We start from the raw sequence: 26,046 nt of genomic DNA on the forward strand, positions 1-26,046 counted from the left end.
TATATACACAAATATATGCAGCACATTTGCATATATATAAACATAAATGAACATATTTAAATATTACATTTTATAATTCAAATATATATTAAATAAAATTAGATCTGCTCAGTCTTAATGAAAACTACTTCCAAATAAAATTCGCAATTCATATATATTTATATAAAATGATCCTTTCTTTGAAATAAAATAAGGAAGTTTTTTTCTATTTTGAGTCTAAAACTAAATACTCAAGATAGATGATAAATGATAATTCCTAAAAACCCTATATTAAACTTATCCATATGTTACAAACTTGCCAATAATAGACAGAATATACATATATATGTACATTGTTAGTTTAGAGATTTCTTAAGAAAACAAAAAGACATTTGATATCTTTCTTAATTGCAGTTTTTTCGAAATGTTGTACCATTTTTGTAGTTTAATGGAAACTCTACCATGATAGTGGTGTGGAGATATGGGTTTTATTATCAAATTTGAGAGATAAATCAAGGTATTATTTCACTTCATTGAAAATACCATTTATTTCTCAAAATGTTCAAGCTAACAAATATGATTCTATTTCAACATACATATATCAATTTCATTTCCAGCATTTCAGTAAAGAATCAAAATTGCTGCCTCCCATTTCAAGATGAATAAAGATGGATAGATTGGTATATATTTTAACATAATAAGTCAAGTATTTATCTCCACTTTAGATGGTTCAAAAATAAATACTCAAATTTGGTAACATTAAACATATAATAGAATCTTACTTGCTTTATTTTTAGTACACAGTGTATTGGGTAATATATACAGTAATGTTACTTTTATGTAGAGGTCAGAAGTCAAGACTCCTGGTTTCAATATTCTTGAGGGTGAAAAGATTTCCCTTCTTTAACAAAATAAGGAAACAGGATACTTACTCCTTTCTGTACCTGGTAAGAGTTGAGGTAACATATTATTTGAAATTTGACTTTTAATAATAAATCTGAAAAATGACAAATCTTATTATAACTGCCTTTAGAGATTTTAAATAATCTGAGAAAAAGCTGATGGATTAAATATAGGCCTATGTAAGATTTTACTTTTTGCTCAATTTCTAACATCTCAATATGGAAAATTGTTTATCTGAAATCCCTTTACTAAATCTTCTAACTTTAATGGCAGTGATATTTCAAGTATGACTTGCTAAATACATTTTAAAATTAAATATTCATCATAGCCTCTGTGAAGCATGCAAGAAAAATATTATTGTGTCCATTTTATAAATGAACTTGAGTTTCAGCATAGGTATGTGACTCTTGCTCAAAATCACATGGCTAGCAAAATATTTAACAGGAGACCTTAGCTGTTCAATAGGGCAAAAACTTTTAAATTCATTTTTTTTTAATATTGTTTGGGGTGGGGGAAGAGTATCATTGTGGAGCTATAAAGATTGAATGTGAACCTAAGTAGTAAAAAGAGACACAGCCCAGATTCAGTATTAGTCCTTGTATTGGAAAGGACAGAAAAATGATGGATACGGAGGCAAAATAAGAAATAATCAAATAAATTAACAAGTATTTAAGTGAATGAATGGATATATACATGCTAGCACATGCATACATATACATACATAAATACATGAAGTAAGAAAAGTGAACTTATATGCATCAATAAGTCACATCACCACTATGAGTAAACTGTCTTATAAGGTAGTAAAAGACTAGGCATGTATGATTTCTGAGTCAGAGTTGGCAATTTTGAGTCTACAAAATGGGAGTAGTGCCACAGGAATATTGCAGAATATTTTTTTCTTAGTTTCAAAAAATAGAGAACAGTGATGAATCTGCAAATTATAAACCAGTAAGTTTTACAGAACATTCTGAAATGATCTGAAGAAACAAACAAGCAACATCTAGGAAAAAGAAATGATTCCATAAGGTATCATAACTTCATCAAGAAAAAATAATTAAAAAATTAATCTTATTTCCCTTTTCTGTGATAAAGGAAAAAAAGATGAAGATGGATTTTATAAATACCTCAGGAAAGTATAAAATCTTTGTGGAAAAATGGAAAATGATAACTATAGAACATTATTGTAAGTGAATTCATAACTGTTTCACTAAATTACCAAGATGAGTAAGTCATATAACTGCCCCTGTACCTGATTGAAGCATGTCTTCCAACATGATTATCCACCTGATTACCTTTAGGAGCTGAAACTATACTACATCCAAGAACAGTATAATTTTAGTTTGGTGGGAAGTGTCATGAGAATTAGGCATCTGCCATAATCCTTGGACTGAATAAATTTATTCATCAATTAATTGGACAAAGATGTAGATGAATCTTAGAATAATCAGACCATTTATAAGGAGATTAGCTCAGTTTGGAGATAAGCTCAGAATTCTAGTAGTCACTCTCCTCATTCTTGAAATGAAACTGAAACTTAGGAAGGGAGGTGATTTTTCCAAATATACATTAGTTGAAAATATTGGAGCTATAATTTTAACTTATGTTCTCTGATTCAACAAAGTTTGCCTATTAACTTTGAAAAACTAGACGTCATTGAATGACACAATCAATCAAAACAACTGACAAAATGAATTCAACTGGATAGAATGATAGTCCAAATCTAATAAAGTACAACTTAATGGGAATTAAAGAAAAGTCATGCATTTGGGTAAAAAAAAAATTTAGAAAAATTCAGTGTTGTAGTGTGACAAGAAAATAGGTTATGTGGGGGAAACTGTATCTTTGGAAATTTTAATGGACCTCAATATGAGTATGAGTTCGGAAAATAACATAGTATTGCATTCCAAAAAAATTGAATGCAAACGTCAAGATACAAAGGCCTCTCTGATTTTGATAATATGATATTGTACTCCATGTCCTTCCTGATTATATTTGAGTATTGTATTAAGTTCTGAATGTCATATTTGAGGAGAATAAAGTTGAAAAGTAGAGGATGAGTGAAGGAGTTGAACTTACCACATGTAGATCATTTTAAGGAATTTGATAAAATTATACAAAAGGGAAGATTATGAGGAAATATTTAAGGAGATAGCATGCTCTTCCCACAAAAGGTTATATAAACAGAACTATTTTTGTTCTTCTGACCCTGAGGGAGCAGAACTAGCAAGAAAAGGGAGCATAAGTTTCAGTTGAATCATAATTAAAATTCTTGTGTACAAGTTTAAGGGAAGAGATAGTATTGGGTTGATCCCCCCCTTGATCTTCAAGCAAAGACTGGATTTCACTAGGAAATTATAGAAGAAATTCTTGGTTAGAATTGCTTTGGAAGTTTGTTCTATCTAGTTGTTTTTACTAGTCATGAGAAGTGATTTATGTTGATCCACTCATCCCTCTGACCTGATAACCTTTGCAAAGAATGATAAACATCTGGGAGACAGCTGGCTAGGGTTAAGCTATAGTTATATTTCAGACTGTGATGTTTGTGACCACAAACAATATGGCTCTGGGGATGGGTGACAGCTGCTGATGCTATGGCCAACAGCCAGGAGCTCACCGTTCTATCTCTGCTAGCAAGGACGTTGGCAGTTTTACAGTATCTGTCATAGAGGCCAGGAATGATTTTATAGCAGAATCAAAATTTGTTTGTATGTTTTTAAACTTTTTTCATATTTATTTAACACCATTTGCATGGCATTGTGTTCTACATGAAGAGCAGTGCTAACTTCAATAACTAATAGGAAAGAAGTATTATACATGTGAATTTTAAGGGGGTATGTGAATTCTCATGAAATACATTTAAATTTTAGTGTGCAGGGGAAGTAAGGAAGACTTTATTGAAAAAAATATATCTAAGCTTGACTTCAGAAGCAAGGTTAGATATACCAGGAGACAGAAATTATAATGTTGAGTGGTAGTTCCAGCCTTAAGGACTTGCATCTATCTCTAAGGGCACAAGGCTAGGAAAAAAACATATGTTTCAGGGTGGTTGAAAAGTCCAAAGAGGTAAAAGTTTTGCCTTTATGTCAGGCAAAACCTTCTAAAAATGGGAAACCAACAAATATGGAATTAACTGCCTCAGGAAAATGTCCATTTGTCCTTCTTAGAAATCTTCAAATAAAATACAGATAATGATTGGGGAGGGCATTCTTGCTTTGTTCTGGGAGTACTATTCTTTGAACTCTAAAAGTCACTAATTTTGTGACAATAAATAATCCAGTTTAAATGAAATACAGAGGGGTGGCTAGGTGGCGCAGTGAATAGAACACCAGCCTTGGAATCAGGAGGACCTAAGTTCCATTCTGGCCTCAGACACTTAATTACCTAGCTGTGTGTCCTTGGGCAAGCCACTTAACCCCGTTGCATTGCAAAAAAATAAAATTTAATAAAAAAAAATAAATGAAATACAGAGTCTACAAGTGACAATATTAAGGAAGAATGGAAAAGTAGATAGGAATCTAATAGCCACCACATCATAGATTTGGAGCTGGAAAGTAACTTAGAGACATCATCAAGACTAACCTATCCCTTTGTGAGCTGAAGTCAAGAGAAGTTAAATGATTTGTCCATGGATTCATATCAGATTAAACTCCTGAGGCAAGATTTGAACTTAGGTCTTCCAAACTTTAAACACAGAAATCTTTTGTACCACTGACTACCCACAAGGAATGTAGAAATTATTTTATAGATGATGGAGAGATATTGAATATTTTGAGCAGGTGATAATACGGTCAGATTTCTGGCAAACTTTTGATGGTTACAATGGAGAGAATGGTAGAGATGGGAAAAATTTGATTGGTAAATTAGAAAGGGAAAGAACAAATACATAAGTATAATACATTCAGTCATTTTTGCAACATGGTTGACTTCTTCACTCCATTTGGCATTTTTTTTTGACAAAGATACTAGTTTAACAATTTCTTCTTTAGTTCATTTTATAAATAAGGAAATGAAGCAAATAGTGTTAAATGATTTGCCCAGTTTCCCCATATCTATTAAGTGTCTGAGGTCTGATTCAAATTCATGAAATGACTCTTTCGACTCCAAACTAGTTACTTTATCTACTGCACAACCTAGCTGTATTACATACATGCAAATATGATATCCATTTTATATATTTCTAATCTAGAAAAATGGAGTCAATATGAGAAGGATATTTAAACATATCTTCAAGTTCTCTTTTCAGAAAAGGGAAGGAAAACATTGCCAATTAAATACTTCAAAACCCATATGCAAACAATATGAGAGCATATAGTAATCTCAATATAACAGAAAAATGAAAACAATGATGAAAAACATTTAATTTTACTTTATGTAAACCCAAATCCTAGTGATACATTTTTTCTACTTCTATGGGTTTAATTGACTCAATTATTACTAATATAGTTCTTATTGCAGTATTTTGTAAATCATGTCTCTGGCCATGGATATGATGAAAAACTGACTAGAAGCAATTTGGATTATTTTGGCTAAAATAATCTGAACAAGGACCTGAATTATTAAGAATGTATGATCATAGTGATCAAAGTCAACAGAGGATTCTACCCACTTAATTTGTGAAGTCACTTGTTTATCTCAATCTTCACATCTGTTATTAAGTAAGATAAGCACTTATATTAGAGTCTTCTCCCCCTTGTTTAGCCAACTATCAGGTAAATAATCAAAGATACTGGCATATGCAGGTTATGAAATATAGAATGGATTCTTTAGAACCAAATTATTTCATTTTATCTATGCAGAAATTCCATTAGCATGTGGCATGTCAGACTACTCCTTTAACCTCATTTGGTTTTTCATATACTATGTTTGCTAGTAGAGGAAGCTAACAAATCATAGATTTGTAGATATAAGAGATTGAAGAAAAAAGACCCTCTAATTAAACCTTTTCATATTAGTGCTGTGTAACATGAGATGCAGATAGGTGGGAAAAAAAGAAAATAACTGAGACACAGATCTCTTACCTAATCTTAACCCAACTGACTAAGTTATTGAGAAAAAAGTTTAAATAAAGATGAGAGGCCATAGTTCTACCATAGGCTACTTCTAGCACCAGCTCCATCACCTAGATTTAGTATAGGGTACCTAATAGCAATAGTGGTTGGAGTTGAAAAGAATAATACATCACTACTGAGCTTGACACAAGAGAGTCAATGAAAGAGGCAGAGAAAAGAATAGGAAATAGCTATCCAGAGAACCCCAAATTTATCACAAGTCTTTTCTGAAGAATATTCTAGTTAAAGGAGGCTGATTGATTTTCCTTGTTTCTGCTTTTTTCCCTTATAATTGTTAGTGCTTTTCTTCCTTTATCAGAGAGCAAATATTTCTCCTGTATAATACATAATATTACCCTAATGGTCAGTTGATTGGATCATATTAAGAAGATGAGATAAAATTCAAACGTTGCTATTATTGCTGCTTTTATTTTTTTCTTTTCTTATGAGAAAGGGGAGAGAGAGAGAGAGAGAGAGAGAGAGAGAGAGAGAGAGAGATTGTATTTTCTTGTTTGAATAGCTAAAGCAGATAAGAAATCAACAAAACCCATTGGAGCTAATTTTTATTCAATTTAAGCTTTCAATAATTATCTTCATTTTTCTCTAGGAAAAAGAAAACCAACAACAGAGAAATATATTTTAACTTCATCTGAGCACTCCTAGCAAAACATATCTACTGTACAATCATAAATAATCATCCTGCATGATCCATCCCCTCCCCAAATCATTTTCCTGGACAGTTTAATTGAAAACACTGAAAAAAATAGCCTGTTATGTCTGCTAAATATATTTTAGTATTCAAAATAACTAGAAAATAATTATTAATACATTTTGTAGAATAATATATAACAAAAAAGAAAACCCAAAAAGTGAAATATTGTTCATGAAGTTATTTAAATGAATGCGCTTCATCATCTTCAGTATGCTAACTAAATATAGATCTGAAATGTAGGTCAATTCTTTTTCTATTTGGTCTTTCCATCATTATAGTAAAATAACTACAGACTTAAACTCAGTAATTTTATATAGATTTAGTTCATACTAAAAGAAAAAGAAAAACCCAAGTTATTTCATCATAAATAGAAATATGTGTATTTATTTACTCGATTTGGATGCATAACTATCATATGTTTGGTTTTATAAAAAAATTGGTTGAAAACAACTAGTACTAGATTTGGAGTAATTGAATTTAGGTCAAATCTTGTCATGGTCACTTAAATTAGATAACTCCCTTTCACTCTATAAAATGGTGATATTGAACTTTGTGGTCTCTCAAATCCTTCCTTCAGTTCAAAATCTATGACCCCAGGAAATTCTAATCTATTTTAACCCATTTAAAAAAAGAAAAGACAAAAAAAGAACTTGCAAAGAATATTCAGTTCACAAAGATAATCATCAGAAAATGTACTGTCATATAATTCTCCATGAATAATTGAAGTTTAAACACATTCAATCAATTGAAAATCTATTAGCACACAGTTTAGGTCATTTTACCTCCCGCGAAAGTTTGAGTAATCTGTTCACAGAGAGATTTCAATGGCTCTCTATCATTTAGAGTAAAGCAAAGTGAATATTCTTGAAAATATTGTAGTCAATAGTGGTTATATGCCATAAGGTATGCTAAAATATTAATCAATAAGGCCTGAGTGCAAATCTTATCTCAGAGCTGTGTGAGTCCAGGAAAGTCACTTTACCACTCTAAGTGTGTTTCTTTTCCTGAAAATGGGGATAAGAGAGCCTATCTCCTATAATTATCAAGTGAAATTAGGTAATAAATATAAAGCTTTTGTAAACCTTAAAATATTATAGCTAGATATAGAAACATGCATCAATATATATATACATATATATATATACATATGTATGCAAGCTATTATTGCTATTGTTAGACAAAGAAATTTTGCCAGAATTCACTCTTTCATTTATCAAAGCAAGAATAATATGTAGACCAACTCTTTCCCAGATATTCTATTATCATATAAGAACCTATTTTGATTTAAAGTATCAATGCATAGTTTCAATACTTCATAGGTTTAAAGATATCATTAATGAAGCATCCTTTTGAATGCTTTTTCATCTTTTGAGACTCTTACTTATGGATTACCATAAATCTGCCAAAGGATCTCTATGTAAGGGTCTATTGTAGATGTTTTGAAATTTCATGAACACCAACTTAAAACTCATTCTGCTCATTTATTCTTATTTTATTTATATTAAGTTAGCAATGGGGTTAAGTGACTTGCCCAAGGTTACACAACTAAGTAATTATTAAGTGTCAGAGGTCATATTTGAACTCAGATCCTCCTGACTCCAGGGCTGGTGCTCTATCCACTGCGCCACCTAGCTGCCCCCTTCTCATTTATTCTTTTCTGTATTTCCAATTTTAACTTCAATGGTATCTTTTATCTAGCTTCATATATGCAAATTTATAATAATTGTAAATATTTTTAAACTTTAGATTTATACTAACTTCCCTATACAATAAAATGTTTTTAAAGCTTAGATAATGAGCAGTAATCAAGTTTTTCATCATGTGACTTAGTGTCTATGCAAAAACATTTTTTTTTGGTTTTTGCAAGGCAATGGGGTTAAGTAACTTGCCCCAGGTCACACAGTTAGGTAATTATGAAGCATCTGAGGTCAAATTTGAACTCAGTTCCTCCTGACTTCTAGACTGGTGCTCAATCCACTGCATCACCTAGCTGCCTGCCAACAATTTTTTTTTTACAGACTGTAAAATACAATATGCTTATTTTTTTACCTAAATTTTCACAATGATGTGTACAGGTGTGAATTACTGATTTCCTTGAATTTTAGCTGAATGTTTGAAATAATGGAGTCTTGAGCTTGATAAGCATGCCATCTCTATTGCTTTCACTGTTTGAAATTTACATTATAAACTGATTTATACTATATAAAAACAGAAATTCTCATCTGTCCAAACCCACTATTATAAATAGTACATTTAAAGTTGCTTTTTAGGAGGGATAGTAGTGAAAGACTATTCAACAACAGAATGTGGTAACTTCGAATTTAGAGGAAAAGTATCACCCAATATCAAAATACTCTCCAATATTGAGAATTGTGTTTCAATTACCATCTACAAAAAAAAAAATAAAACACCACAATCAATGTATGCACTTTTTGCTTTAACAGTATAATCTTTTTCAGTTTCAAAAATAAAGTCCGTCTAATGATGCTTTAAAAAACACAAAAATCACTCCTGTAGGCCATTTTATTTTTGGCCACATCACCATATCTGTGGTAATTCTAATTAATAACATCATGTGTATTACTTGGGGCAATGTAAATGTTGACATATGTAATAAACCTTAACATTTTACAAGTTTGAAAAATCTCTGAATATGCAATATGCCCTCTATTTAACTTAATCACTTTTATATGATTTGGCATTGAGTTCACTGGATTTTGAAACATTCTATAATTCACCATAAAACCACCTATCATTTCACTTTTAAGTTATTTTTTCCACCTCTTTGCTTAGGTAATAGGGATAAGCAATTTGTATAAGGTCACACAGGTAGTAAATATCAAGTACCTGAGGTCAGATTTGAATTCAGCCTGAATACAAGCTGGTGTTCAATTCACTGTACCACCTAACTGTTCGACCAAGTATATTTTTATGAAGTTTTCCCCCCAAAATTTTGTTGTTTATCTGAATCTTTAAATGCATTTTTAACTTTCCCTTTGTGTGTGTGATGTGATATAAGATCATGTTGCAATAACATTTGGGGAAATTTCCTCATTCTGAATCAATTTCCTTCTTTCTATATCAGAATATTTATCATAATTTAAAATTTCCTCATGGCTTCCAATTCTTTGAAAGCAAACCATCAAAATATATATTTGGATGTATATTTTACATTCTGAGTAAAATACACAGATCTAACATGTTCACCTGAACTTCTTTTGGAAATGATAGTGTTGAATAATAAAATAAGTAAAAATTATCCATGGCCAAACTTCATTTGTTCTGTTACAATCCTGACAATTTATTTTTTCTCATAGCAACAGTTATTAATTTTTAAAAATAGCCTTCTCTTTGCCCTTCCTATCTCATGTCTTAGATAAAGGGTTCTTAAACTTTTTAATGTATCATTGACATCTTTTGTTATGTTCATGAACTCTTCACAACATAATTAAGATTTTCTTTAAATCAAAATTAAAGAATTTTAATTAATTACAATAAATTAATTTGGCAAATTCATTTACTTTTTCCTTAGAGGTTGATGATAATAAAAATATTTTTCACTTTTGGCTTCATGAATTCTGTACCTTTGGGTCCATTGGACCCCCCAGGATATGTATTTCCCCCAGTAAAAGAATCAATTGTTTTAGACCACTAGTTAGTTCCCTTTGAAAATTGTTTCTTGATTTATAAGAATTTATCAAGCTGTTTTATGATATTTGTTAATCACTTTTTACCACTTTTTTCTTTTCATTTTGATTCAATATTCCATTTTGCTTAAGAGAAACATTCTCCTTTGACTTGAATAAATCTTGAAACCCTGACTTTCTCAAATTAACAGTAATTGCAACATCTCTACTATTTATTAAAAAACATTGTTTAAAAGCTCCAATTTCTACACATTTCCTCAGAGTAAAATCCATTTTAATAACATTGGTATTAAAAAAAGAACTGAGAACAATCAAATTCAGTTATATAGTATAAAATCCAGGACTTGATGGATAGAGATATAACTAAAAATGGGAAAAGCATCTCAATGTAATTTGATCTGATTTGTTACCAGTCAGTGAATGTTTGAGCAAATTTAGTCAGAAGAACTTCACACTTATAACCATTGCTGTTACAAAATTAAACATTTTAAAAGTTTTATTTGTCCCAAATAAGTTTCATACTAATTTCCTATTTTGGTGGTGAAGAATGAGGAAGATTGGGATTTGGATTCATGATTTTGTCTGTTTGGAGAACTCCTTGTTTGGAAACTTCCTCTCTAGATTAAAGTTAACTTAAAATCTTAAAGAGTTGCTTAGGGAACTGAGAGTTTAAATAAGTTGTCCATGGTCACAAAGTATAGGTTTCAGATGTAAGTTTTTTCTCAAAGTCTTCCTTAATCAAAGATCTACTCTTTATCCATCATCCCATGTTGTCTCTCAATTTTTTTACTCTTTTGGAATGGGAGAATGTTAAGTTGAAAAAATGCATGTTTTCTGCAAGTTTTATTTACTAGAATAATTTATTCAATGGTTAGGAAGAAACTGGAGTCAAAATTGATCCCTTGTGAAATTTGAATTGCAACCCAAATTTGTCACATTCCAGCACTGGGATGAAAGAAAATGTTTTTGTCAGCACCAAACAAGTTACAAAACATTATATGTAAAGACAAAGCATGCTAATTCAAAAATTTGGAGATAAATATATTGTTATTATCTCTTTAAATTGCTATGCATTACCAGTAATTAGGATCTGAGCTTGCTTAAAACTTCCTTGCTTTAAGTACTCTGCTGTTGATTACAAACTTAGGAAGCATGAAGATGTTTAGCTTTAGTTAAAGTAGAAAACTTGAATGAATTAATTAACTTATTTGAGCAGAGAAAAACTAATTGATGATTGCAGTCTTTCAAATAAAATTTATAAAGAATTCTGAAAAATATTTAAATTTTAAAGTATGAGTTTACAGGTTAGATGTGAGGATAGGTATAATAAACTGGCATTAGTCATCAATTAAAACCAATAGATTTTACATATTACACTAATATAATAGTAGATGGATTATATATACATATATATAAACACTCTGTATATTTGAAATGTACATATATATGTATGCATACTCATGTATGTTTTTATCAATTTATAAAGAAAGTTAATTATAATTGCTTCAGTTTCTGCTAAATGTACTGAAATTTCTTCCCCAATATTTTCTTTTCTTTTCTTTCCTTTCTTTTTCTTTCAAAGGCTAATACTGCTTAAAGTTTAGATTAAATTAGATTAGATTAAATGATTAATTAAGTGCTTATCTTGTGTCAGACATTGTGTTTAGCATCCAAAATACAAATCAAAGCAAAAAAAGAGTCTCTGTCTTCAAGGAATTTGTATTGTAATAGGAGAAGTCTTGGCATAAATACTATATGTCTTCAAGCTGGAAAAATTGTATGGAGAGTCATGAACTAAGCTAAGTTATATTTTAAATGGAAATATTTTAATTGCAAATACTATTACTTTTTTTTAAATACTGTCCTATATAAACATTTACTTTTAAATTTCTACAGAGTATTAATTAGAATGGGACACTATTCTCTTGCTTCCTTCTCACTTCTACTTACTATTCTTCTCTAGAAATTACTCCACTCTTCTTAGAGTTCAAAGGTGTTAGATAATAGTCTATGTCGTAAGCATTTCTGGTAGAGTCTATAGATATAAGGGAACACAGTGAGATAGAAGATAGGTGGGATCTCTTCAAAAAAGATTCATTAATGCTGTTCAATGTGTTTCAACTCAACAATTTCTTTGACTTCCCTCCAATCTTAATGAAATATAAGAAACTTTTCACTCTTTATTTAGCAGACTAAATATTACTCTGAAGTTCACTATTTTAAAAATATTACTTGAAGTAATCTAAATAAGCACTATCTCACAGGAGTAAACTGAAATTCAAAGATTTAATTAATTTGCCAAGTTAAATATGTGATAAATATGTGATGAATTATATGTATACCCACATGTCATATTTTGAGTTTAGTCTGCATTAACATTCTCCATCACTTTTTAAAATCTACATTACCAACAAAAGAATAAATCAAGACCCATTTTTAAAGATCTGTTTGAATTTTCAATGTGTAAATGTTCCTATTGAATATGTAATAATCAGTTTTTGCAGTCCTATTGAGTTTACTACTATGCACCTCTGAATATATGGCTTGCTATAATTCAGATCCATGTCATTTGATTATACGCATTATTCAGCAAAACTTGTTAACTTCCTAAGAATATGGAAGTTTAGAATCTCATTATGTCTACTATCAGGAGGAGTCATCCCAAAATACAATGTCTCTGAATTTCTATCATATTGCTCTTGCTCCAAATTGACATTGCAATGAAAGCACACTTGTAAATTTTGCCCATTTTTGTTATTTAATTTTTTTCTCCCTGCAGTGGCTTGGATATTTTTTCTTTATTTAAAAATCATTGCTGAAAAAAGGGTAAATTCACTTAATCGCCATGCTATTAAAGAAAGAAATGAACTCGGCTATTTAGCAATAGCACTACATAATTATAATATAATTTAGAATGTTATTGTCATCTTTTAGGTTAGTAAACTGAAACTCAGATAGGTTTACTAATTGGTCATTTTCGTTTAGCCAATAAGTAAAAGAAGCAGATTTCAAATGCAGGTCTGCCTCATTCCAAGAACTTAAGTAATCAGTCATTCATACATAAGCATACTATGCCAAATACTAAACTAGAAGATGTTTGTGTGAGTGAAAGGAAAGGGAAAAGATAGGAGAGATTTGGGGAGGTAGAATTGTTAACATTTGACAGCTGACAAAGTGTGGTGAGAGTGAGGGGGGAGAAAATAACTCAACTTTGCTAATTTGTGTCACTGGAAAGATTGTGCTTCTCTTAAATTACATAGGATAGTTTGGAATTTACTTGATGGGTGGGGGGGAAGTTGAGTACTATTTTGTTTATATCAAATTTGCAGTAATATTGGAATCCAGTTTACAGTGTCCAAAAGGGAGATAATTATGTTGGACCAGAGATCAGGAAACAAGATAAGAAGATGGAAGCTTGAAGTAGGAGAATTTTGCTTCCCCCTTCAGTCTAAGTATTCCCAAATGAGGAAATACCATCCTCTCCTCCAAATATACTTGTATGATGACTTTGACCCTGGTTGCAAAATTCCATCACAAATATTTATTTATAGAAATGGAGAAAGGATTTGTTAAGAAAATTAATCATGTAAACAAGTTTCCAGGAAGCATATTTAAATTATTTAAGAGAACAAACTGTTTCAAAGCCTTTTAGCACCATTTATTTACATACAGGCAATTGGTAAGCTAAATATAAATCATTCTTGCTTATTCATTAACCTTATTAATTCATGTATTAGGAGTAATAAAACAGTATATTTTTAAAAACAGTATCCAATTCAGAGTTTCCACTAATTTAGATAGTCTTCCCTCTCTTCTTCCTTTCCAAGTATGTAAATCAGTGCAATTTTTATCCATAATTTTAAGTACAAGCAGATAATTGAACTTAGAAGTCAAACCAGAGAGAAGAACTTAATGAATGTGTCACATCTCCTGCAGAGATCAAATCTTGCTGATGTCACTAGAGATAAAAATAAATGTGTTGATTTGAAATGTAATATGGCATTGTCAAATCTTTGGTAGAGACAATCTTTTGTATTGTCTTTGCCATAAGACCACTAACATTTTACACTGCTACTGTCATATAAAATAGAAAAGAAATCACATCAAACAAATGCTCTGGAAAATCTATTCATGAGAAAAATGGAGGGTTTTTGTATTATTGTCATATGACAACAGAATCCTCCATACTCTTCAGAATTTACTCCTTTTGTATAGGTCTGCTACACTTTGCCTTATGCCAATAGTCAAAGGCCTTCAAACCAAAGCAAGAATATAATTTTTAAAAAATTTGCTCAGAAAGAAGGTCATTCTTTTAAAGTGGATCTGGGAAAACTGAAATTGATCATTGAACATAAGATTTCATATATATATATATATATGTGTGTGTGTGTGTGTGTGTGTACATATATATGTATATGTATGTGCATTTAATTATTTACATACACACATGTATAGAGACATACATACTCCTATAGATACATAAATATGCATATATACAAACATATAGTATATATTTCAATATAAGCATTTATATTCTATTTGGATAATTATGAGAAAAAACATGTTCTCATCTCCTTTTATCATTTATTAATCAATTAGAATTCATAAAAATCATATAAAATTATATGAAAGTAGAGTAACCTATTCCTCTCCAATTACTTTCATTTCTCAAAATTAGCATTTCATTTGAAGGGCTAGATTTTGAAAATGGACTTTTACTGACATCATCAGTTACTCATACTAACTCTTCATTTTGCATCATACCAACTGATTTGCATGCACAAAGGAAATAACTTCTACTCAGTGTGTAGAAACCTCTTAAATTGTGACATTGAGATTAGACTCAAAGTTTAGAAAACTGTAGACATTTGTTCAATGCTTCATGTTTGTTTTTGTCAAACATATACCATCAGTTTTAAAAACTGAAAACTTTTGCCAATTAAAATTAAAGGCAAAAGTAGTTAGATAAATGGATTGAATTATAGTGGTCTTTCACATAGCTCCCTATTAAAAAAAAAAACTATTTGGATAGAAAGAAAAGAGAATGTTCCCCAAAGTCCTGATCTCGTGGGCAAAGTTTTGGATTTTGAGACCTAGATATATGGATTCATATTCTACTCTTAGGAATTATTAGATGTGACCCACCAAAATTCATTTAATCTATACCTTAATTTCATCAGTAAAATATGAATAATATTTTAAGAATCTTCCATACAGTGTTGTTGCTGTTTAAGTGATTTAATATTTAAAATGCAAATGTTAAAGTACTAATTAAAGATAGTATTATTATCATTATTGTCATTATTATTATAAAAAGCAGCTAATTCAACATAAGGGAGAATTACATGCACACACATAGAGACAAACACACACACACACACACACACACACACACACACACACACAACATGAAAAAGAAACACCTACACCACTATTAAAATATTATCCAAACCATGACCATTGTGGAATAGTGAACTATGTATTCCAGATTCTGGACAACTTTTTTATTGTTGCTTATCAAGAGAATCACCCAAGTCCTTCTATTTATGAATTAAATTAGTTATATAGACTCTTTACTTATAGTATCCTAAGAAAAATCGAGGGAATCATTCCAGGTCTGCTTTAATCTTTGCATGATGACCTTTGGTATATCTTGGGTCCTTGATTCCCAGTGGATACAAGAGAGAGATAAACTTTAAAACTCTTTTTTCTATGAATAAATAATCTAATTTATTGGATTTCTTAATCAATCCAGCAGTGTGAACAAGCTGATAACATTAATATTGGCTTCAGAATACAAGCTGAACACAAGTATCATTTTAGTTATTTAGCACTTATGTGACTGGTCAAGTCAATTCAATTTCTCTGGAACGGAGTTTGTCATTTGTTAAAAAGACATACATAAGAAAGACACCTCCCTCAGAGGATGAAATAGGACAAGATAAATAGGCTTCCATGCTCAAATGAATAACTATATAAATGCCAGGTGTTATATTAATACCTTAATACCAATATATTTAGTAATGTAAACTTATAAAACTAAATAAATACATGTTTTAAAAAGATTAAGAATTTCTATTTTAATATAAGTTGTGAGAACCAATCAATTCATATAATCTTAAAAAGTAGTATCATTGAGAGTACTAAGATTAAAGTCAGAAGATTAAGTTTCTAATTTCAATTCAGTTACATATTAGCATGTTACCTTTGACAAATCATTTATCCATTTCTGGAGTTTAGATTTTTCCTCTATGAAAGAATGATTTTGTGATAGATGATCACTAATTTCCATTTTAACTGAAAATATAATGTGTAAGGTATTTACTGATCTTATCGTTTATTTTCCATAAATTTGTCAATCTACTCATGCTCTAAACTACATTCCCTAAATCTTATTTTAACTTTGAACGAGTCACTTTTTCAAAATATACACTTGATGAAATTGAAACAATTTTAATCTTGATTATCCTTTGAAGTTACCTCATTAAAAGTTCCTACCAAAGACTGTCAGTTAATGATATTTGAATTTGGGTCATCATAGAAACTTGACACTAACTGTGTGGCCTTGAACAAGTCACTTAACTCTGATTGCCTTGGATCAAGGGTCATCTCCAGTCATCCTGATTGATATCTGGTCACTGGACTCAGCTATCTCTGGAAGAGAACTTAGTGACTTAGCAAACCATCTTCTCACTCAAAATCAAATAATTATTTTTCTGGTACCACCTCCCCGATGACATGGTCTTCTTCAGGAATGAAGGACAAACATCATCATCATCATCATCATCATCATCATGGTCATTGCCATAAATAGCATAGAACAAAGTGAATTCAGTTAAACAAGTTCCCAGCATCATTCTAACTAACCATTGGATACACAAAGACATAGACAAGAGAGCAACAAGTCTCAAGTGTTAACCTTATATTCTAAAAAACTGATACAAAATATTCCACAAAAAGTCTAGTGCACTGGAGATTAAGTAAGAGGGAGACCCAAAGAACTGAGTGGATGTGGGAAGAATTCACAGACGAAATGGCAATTAATCTGTACTTTGAAAAAAAATAAGGATGAGAGTCTGAGTTGAGAAAGGAGTGTATTTTAAGAAAATTTTATACTAATATTTATAAATAAGAGAGGGATTGTGAAGGTCAAGAGAAAAATAAGTATTTCTGCTTGGTTGGAATATAGAGTATGGATAAAGATTTTATGAAATAAGGCTGAATGGTAGGGTGAAATAAGACATTGATGGACTGAAAATAAGTAAAAAGTGTGTATTTTATCTTTTAGATAGTAGGGAAGTCAAAGACTTTTTGAGTAGAGGAGTTACATTGTCAGACCTGTGCCTTAGGAAAAATGTTTGTTGGTATCTCTGTGGAGCATGGCTTAGAAAAACTAGATTCTAAAAGAAGAACGATTAGGAAAATATGACACTTATCTAGGTGAGATGTGATGAGACTTTAAATTAGCATGGCAGATATGCAAATGGTGAAGAGGTTGAAACATTCTGGAGTGCAATCCAAACCAGATTAAAATATAATTGAGAAGTATTTTGAAAAATAAAGTGTTAATTTGTGGTTTTCTAAATCAATATGGAGCTCACAGGAATCCTTATGTACAATAATACTGCTACTATTTGAATTTTCAAAGCACAGTTCAAGTTCTTCCCTTTCATTTTATAAAAGAGGAAGATGAGACCCAGAAAATTTGAAAAATTTTCCATTCATTTAGGTGGTAAGTGACAAAGTCAGACTTAAATGAATACACTTTGATTCTATAGTCATTGTTCTTTCCATTTAAACATCAGTCATTCACATAGTTTCTGTGAATTTAATAACAAATTAAACAGAACATGAGGAAGATGAAACAATTAATCTAACACCTTTTCAAAGATCAGAAAACAAAGAAAAAAGAAAAAGAACTTATTAAATAACATAATATATGCTACATATTCTATTTCATATACATAATATATATTGATATTGAAAAGTTTTAATAAAATCTGTTGTCATCTACATTTTACATTAAAAATAAAACAAAGCAACAATAAATTCCTAAATCTCCCTAGATCTGAAAGTCTCTGGATATTTTTGAACTTTAATATGTAGCTTTTATATTCCTAATATAGTTGCTAGTCTGCTTTGGTGATGAAAGTAACATTACTAGAGGCCATATGCACATATGTATGTATATATATATATATGTATGTGTGCATATTTGTGAACAGAAAGACAGGTAGGTAAGTAGGGAGGTATTTAGGTAGATGTTCTAACTCTAGACCTTTTGCTTGCCAGTTACTTTGGACAAATCACTAAATTTCTTTTATACTGTTTGATTTTTCATTTTAAAATGGAGTTAATGATTTTCCTTGATTCCTTGAAATGGTTATTGTGAGGCTGAAATGATAGAATATATACAAAAGAAATTGGAATCATGCTAAAATCAATGAAATATTTATAATTAAAATTATTATTGTCAACTATGGCTATCATGGTTAAAATCAGATAGTCTTTTCATCTATATTAGATGATAAACTAGATGAATCAGATGACCTTTGTGGTTCATTTTTTTAAATGTTTTTAATGGCAGCTTATATTTGTTACCATATGAATATGAAATCCACACCCCTGCAAATGGGTTAGTTACTAAATTATATTATGATGTGAATGGTAGCATTTGGTAGTTCAGTCGAGATCAATCTCCTACTTGATTTCTTAGGTTAGAATCTACTCCTTTGAAAAAAAAATACTATCTGACATATGCTACCTAATTGTGGAAATTGCCTTCTAAGTGAATATGCTCATTTGTCCTCTCAGTACCTTCCCATAGGATATTAAATGACAAACATTCCTAAAGTATTAGGTTTACTAAAAACCATAGTAGTCAAGAGAGCCACTTGACATATCAGATATAGATCTAGCTTCACAAATACTTTCGTTTTAAGTCTTGACTCTGAAACAAATATCTAAGACTGTATATAAAAGGTAGAATAGACCCAATTTCATTGTTAAATTAAGCTCCTTACTAGAAATTCCTTTCTCCCAGTGAAATCATAAATCCAATCCAAAATTTGGGGCAAATTGGTATGGGAGGAAAAGGGGGAAATGAAATATTTGGAATAGCCATTATCTATCTAGCTCTTGTGAGTGAGGTAAAATCAACAATGCAGACATTCATTTGCAAAACCCTGGAAAGCAGTCCTTTTCTACCAATGTGGATAACAGTGAAGTTATTTCAGATTGTGTCTCAAACAATAATAGGTTGTTGAATTTGAGTCCCTGATGCCAATGTTAGCTTTATCCACTGTGTCATATAAAAAAACCTTTTCATTTTCTCATTTAAGCTTTAAGTTAGTCCTGTGAAATACCAATACTAAAGGGTAGAATGATTGGCCTCTGGTCATACAATTAAATTAGTGTTAGCAGTGATATTTAAGCTCATCTTTTCTAACTTCAAAGCCAATACTCTTTTAACTAAATCTTTCTAGCAAAACTAAATAAATAAATAACACCAACAAAAATAAATCACATTGTTCGACCAAGGAACTTCTTAACAGAAAGGATATATATTTTTTTTAAATGAGTGATAATGTATTTTATAAGGCCTGGGCCGCATGGCACATATCACCTCCTCAGAATACTCAGGGAATTGTGAGTGTATCTTTCAGTCTTCTGTCCTCAGTTTGAAAGACAAATAAATGATTGAAATTCAAAAGGATTTAGATGATTGAAGAACAGATGGTACTGGCAGTTTAGACCACACAAGTATGCAGAGAAATGTCAATGAATTATTTAGAAGCAAGCAACTCAGCTGAAAGATAGGTTTCAAAATATAACAGCTAAGCTATTAAAATATTTTAATAGATACATTGAACTTGCTATGATATATAAAAGTAATGAGCATATATAAATGTATATACGCAAATATGTATAATCTCCAGATGTATACATATATGCAAATAGCATGTGTATATTATGGACTTTTACTTATAGAACTATACATGTATCCTGAGTTAAATTATTTGCTATGATTCTAGATCAAAAATATCCAAGAAATATCAGAGCTTTAAAGAATCTTATTCTTAATAACATACCATCCTTATCTTTTATAGGTAAGGAGAATAGGGCCTGCAGAAATAAAATAACTTATCCTAGGTCATACAGGAAGCAGAAGGCAGAAGTAGGATTAGAAACTAAGTTTCTTCTCAGGTCCTTAAAACCTTTGTTCAGAATATAAACCTATCTTTAGGAGTTACTTGTTTTTAGTATAATAGGAAGAGTTTATCTTAAAAGTTGGGTTAATGACCATCTTACATTGTATACTGGAGTTGAAAAAAAAACAAGGCTGAAAAACCTTGCTAACACACAGGAAAAGGCTTCATCATGTTTTCCTAACATGTAATTCTAAATTCTGGAGCATAGTATGTGATTGTAAATTGAGGAAGTTAGAAGAAGAAAATTATGGCATAATTTTGCTATAAAGAATTTGAAATGAAATTAGCATAATTCTGGAAAGGGGCAAAGAAAACAAAAAATAATGAGAACTCCAGTCTTGGGAGCTTGATTTTTATTTTGAACATATTTTTTTCTCTTATCTTCATAGATTTCTTTCTAAATAAAACTGATTTGGAATATTTTATATTTAAGAAGATGTAGCTATTTTATTCAACTACTAAATGTCTTGCCATATTTATTCCATGAAATTCATGTTGCTTAGAGTCCTTACAAGTGCCTCAATCACTAACTGGGAAAATTAAGTTCTTTAGATGAAAAGAATTCTTCCGAATATGATTACAATGTGTTTTAGTTTTGTTGTGGTTATTATTTTCCCATATATAAAAGTTTAATATGCTTTTTTAAATTTTTCAGCACTGAAAGTTCCTAGAAGGTCTTACTGTTATTATTCATTATCCCACCTTTTTAACAAACTCTGTTCTCTAGGGAGTTAAAACAAACAAAAAAATTATTAGGTTTCAGAGCATTTCTCTAATTCCTTGTAAGGGAAAATAAGGAATTATATAGCCAATTTATATAGCCAAGCTTAGTCTCAAAGTCACTTGGGGAGTTACTTTCCTCTTCATCTGTGAAAGACTTTGTGACTCCTAGAAGCAACTTCAGAGACTATTTTTCACAAAACTGTTTATGAAGGATATGAATTAAGAAAAGTTTGGTGATGAGACATTCCTACTCTCTGTGATTACATAATAACAATTTTACATTAAGCTATTTTGTTGCTATTATTTTTCAGTCATTTCCAACACTTCATTATTCCATTAGAGTTTTCTTGGCAAAGATAGTGGAGTGGCTTACCATTCCTTTCTCCTGTTCATTTTAAATATGAAGAAACAAAGGGAAACGGGATAAATAGCCAAGATCACATAGCTCTTCTGTTCGGTTTTGTTTTGTTTTGTTTTAGGTTTTTGCAAGGCAATGGGGTTAAGTGGCTTGCCCAAGGCCACACAGCCAGCTAATTATTAAGTGTCTGAGGCCGCATTTGAACCCAGGTACTCCTGATTCCAGGGCTGGTGCTTTATCCACTGCACCACCTAGCAGCCCCATAACTTTTTCTATTATATGGAACACACTGTGTTTTACAACCAAGTGGCCAGTACGGGGATCGAAACCGCGACCTTGGCGTTATTAGCACCATGCTCTAACCAACTAAGCTAACTGGCTGGCTTCACATAGCTCTTTAGTGTCTGAGGTTGGACTTGAACTCTGGAAGATGAGTCGTCTTTACTCTAGGCTAACCACTCTATCCCCTGCACCAGATGGCAATCTTTATATTAAGAAGAAGAAGATAGTATTATTTAAATATACTGAGGACAAGCTAGAATATATTTAAGCTCAGGAAAGCAAGTCTAAATTTAACCTTAAAGCCTTACTAGCTGTGTGACCATGGGAAAGTGGTTTAACCCCAGCTTGCTTTGATTTTCTCATTTATAAAATTGGGCTCTGTTTTCCCAGAATTGCTGTGAGAATCAAATAAGATAGTATCTGTAAAGCACTTAGCACCTACCAATATAAATGTTAGCTTTATAAATGTTAGCTAGGATCATCATTATTAATTATTAATACAAAATCTTCAATAATAGCAATATGTTATTAAATTTAATATATTACCACTCTGCTTAAAACAAATACATGCATAAAAAGGAACTAGTTCTGACATGAAAACACAGAAAGGTTTTCTGAGATTTTAAGAAAACATATATGTATATATATGTTCAAATTCTGGGTTTTTTTAGAGAAGGATGCATAACTTCATTATCACCATGAGCTTGCCACCATAGCCTTGAAACAATTTTAACTGATAAAGAATATTCTAAGAAATATATTTGTTTTGCAAGGAAGATTTATTTTAAAAAGAATTACCACTTTAAAGAGCAAACTGCTGCCTTACATGCTTGAAGAGGAATTTAGATTCTTAAAAATAGATTCATAATCCTTTTCTTTGTTTCATTATGACATCTTAGCACCTTTAGAATCGCATTTGTCCACACTTGATCTCATTTTTTCAGCCTCTGCTTTAACTTGCACATACTGGATATGGCATTCTAGAAAATGTTAAGTCAGAAATTATGCTACTTTAGAATCCCATGGTGAGGGATGTTGCTGCTGAACTATTCCTAGGGAAGACATTGGATCAGAAAGCAACTATATGAAAAGCTCCTTGCATACTGCATGGTAAATCAAAGCATCTGAATCCTCAGAGATTTGAGGTGAAAAGGAAATGGTGACATCAGAGGAAAAACTGCTAATTAAAAAATATTCCTTGACATCTTTTGAGGGTAAATCATTTTACCTGATTGCTTTGCTTCCCAATATTGACAACAACAAAACCAACATAATACCAAAGGCAGAGCAGAATACTCAACTAACCTTCTATGGAAGGAAAGCATGTCCTTCCAAAAATGCCTTTCATTGGAATCAATTATCTTCATTTATTAATGATGCAGTACTTAGATTTGGGAAAACTGAGATGTGACTTTTATGCGAGTTGCAAATACATTCCTTAAACAATCCTCAGAGAAAAGCTTTAAGTCCAGTTTTACCTTTGAGTCCACTCATTCATGATAAATGAAACTAGAACCAATAATAGACATTTTCCTTAATTTCTCTCATGACCACTCTCATAGCATCAAATTATCTATTCTTTTTTGGCTAGAGATGGTCTGTCTACTATTAGAAATGTGTATCACATAAGTATAAAATGGAAAATTTTATTTCACGATTACCTAATTTTCTCATTTAAAAAAGAGAAACTGAAAATAAGCAACCCGTGATTTGGATAGTTCAGTTACTTGGCAAAAGATAAATTTTTGATTCAATCCAATTCAACAGTTATGTCTACTTAATTGCCTACTAAGTGCATGGCACATGTGGAAGGCATTGGGGCTACAAAGAAAAGAACTATCCCTGACTTCATTGAAGTTACATTATACTCATGGTGTACATGTAGGTTGACATTATTTCCTGTGGCCTGTATGAATCTGCAAAACACTTAAGAAACTGAAAATTAAAAAACAAAAAAACCAAAGGAGATTAAAAAATAAGAATCCCTATTCAAATTACTTCAAGAAAAGACATACTTAATATGTCCTTAATTCTTCATCTCTTGCTAATGGTTGTAGTTTAATGCATGATTCATGGGCCTGAAGTGGATTTTCATCATATTCATGACTACATGTACAAAGTACAGTCCCCATCTTCCACTAAAAAAGCTCAGGGGCTCATACAAAATTGCTATTTCACAGGTTCAGCAGGGCCACTCTTGTAATCCCTTATTCAGAAAAGGAAAATTATTTAAGGAAACCAGATGCTGATATACATATAAACTGAGTTACAAAGTTCCTAGCATTCATTCTCTTAAGCAATACAGAGCCCATGGCTCTCAGCTTGCTTTATATTTTAATGTTTGTGCTAGTTAAAAGGGGATGAATTTGGGAGTTGCCAGTATTGTAATTATTAAGTGACTGCTGGGCTAATTCCTCAAGGAGCACTGTGAGGGGAAATGTTCTTGCATCTAGCCCTTGTTGTCTGCTGAACATGGGATTACGTTGTTTGAAAAACAGACAAAACAAATGAGACAGCCTACATGGGACTGAAATACTTTGTATGTGTTGTTATTTGCAGTGCATGCCAAGACATTCATGAGCACCAGAGCTGGCGAGCTAATTAAGTATATATATGTATGTGTTTAAAACAGCCTAATAAGGAGCATTGGAAATCTGCAAGATGAGCGAATATCTTATAACTTCTTCCGCAGGTGCGAGGATAGCTACAAGCCATGGACTTTCTGTCCTGCTTCTTGTTTGTGGCTTTGTGAAGGGTGCTTTGCTTTAATCTAAAGTGCTGACTTTTTTCCAATATCACTTTCTCTTCTTAAAGCAAAGAGCAAATCGCCTGTAAAATCTTCGGAGCGGACAGCAAAGTTGACCCTAAACTCCAACCACCACTCTGCACCCAATGTACTCTAATTCTCTACACAAGGAGCACCTTCTTCAGGAAGTTAAAAAATAAAACAAACAAACAAACAAAAAAGTTTTAAAAAAGAAGAGGATTGCCCACGTTTTATTAATACTATTTTATTTGGCAGACCACTGAGCTTTTAGTCAAGAGGACTGGTGTGAAGTGATAGGACATTTTGTAACAGCAAGACTTGTTTTCCTTTTCTTTTCACAAGTAAAAGCACTGGATCGTTGACTGCTCAGGGGTTGGCCTCTAAGTCATCAGTCTGATAAGTGTTCACTGAAGATATCCTTGATTTCCACTAGGTAACACCGTTTCTCCACGGGAGGCAGAGACCAAAAATAAATTAATGAATTAAAAACTACAGCATATCTTCAAACATCACTCAAAACCTGCCTTTGGGGGAGGAACAAAATTATTGACTTAGCAAGACAACATATAGAACATTAATGTAAGGCAGAAAAGAAAAAGAAAAACACATGGACAAGAATGGAGTGGGGGTTTTTGGTACTTTCTTTTAGATTTTTCTTCTCTTGTGTTGGGGCTCTTTTTTCATTTTTTTTTTTGTTATTGTTTGTTTCTATTCCTTGTTCAATGGTGGCAAGTGCTGACTAAGGCCAATCCCTGTTATCTGCGTGGAGGTTTCTATAAATATATTTTTGAGTGTTCTCAATTTCATGGTGTTTTATTTCATTTTGCAATTCCTGTATATGCAAAGCTGACATAAATTCTGTAAATTGCTTACAGTACATGTGATATAACTTCAAAGTAGGCATAATATGAACCTCATGCAAGCCAATTTTTAATATAATATATATCTATATCTATATGTCGTGCCACCAACAAACATTTTTATTTCCTTTTCTGATGAAGCAAATTATTTTAATTTGTAATTCAGTATCGTGTGAAATTTGTAATACATGAATTCACTTCCACTGATTTAAAACTTGGAGATGTCTGCTAATTTCTGTAAAATGCACATTAAAATTTGTAATGGTCTCTGAAAAAAATGAACTATTTCAGTTGTGTGTATAATGTGTTGGAGTTTAATATGTGCTCTGTTATTTATGTTAGTTTTGAGGTTTGAGGGGAATTTTTCCCAGAAAAATGTAAACATTTTTGTTACACAAATTATCTAAAAGAAGGGAGGAAATGAATTGTTTCCTCTAAGAAGATTTGCTTGTAATGTGAGCATGGGGAAGGGGATTTGATCACATTGATTTCTGAAGTTCACTCAGAACTTTGCCTCCTCTGACTGAAATCATTGTTTCTTCTTATATACTTT

At 31.3% G+C, this 26,046-nt stretch overlaps 1 protein-coding gene and 1 non-coding gene across 2 annotated transcripts in view; one reads left to right on the top strand and one right to left on the bottom strand.

Moving 5' to 3' along the window:
* VSTM2A (V-set and transmembrane domain containing 2A) overlaps positions 1-24,769 on the top strand; it is a 34,690-nt gene extending 9,921 nt beyond the window's left edge. Inside the window, exon 5 of the mRNA XM_074196058.1 lies at positions 24,681-24,769. Within this exon, the coding sequence (XP_074052159.1) occupies positions 24,681-24,769 (89 nt within the window). The remainder of the gene's footprint in view (positions 1-24,680) is intronic.
* On the bottom strand, positions 21,892-21,965 carry TRNAI-AAU (transfer RNA isoleucine (anticodon AAU)). Its single transcript has one exon. It is a non-coding gene; the product is annotated as a tRNA-Ile (tRNA).
* Positions 24,770-26,046: the final 1,277 nt, after the last annotated feature.

The sequence above is a fragment of the Macrotis lagotis genome, chromosome 8 (genome assembly GCF_037893015.1).
Source record: "Macrotis lagotis isolate mMagLag1 chromosome 8, bilby.v1.9.chrom.fasta, whole genome shotgun sequence".
Classification (NCBI taxonomy): domain Eukaryota; kingdom Metazoa; phylum Chordata; class Mammalia; order Peramelemorphia; family Peramelidae; genus Macrotis; species Macrotis lagotis.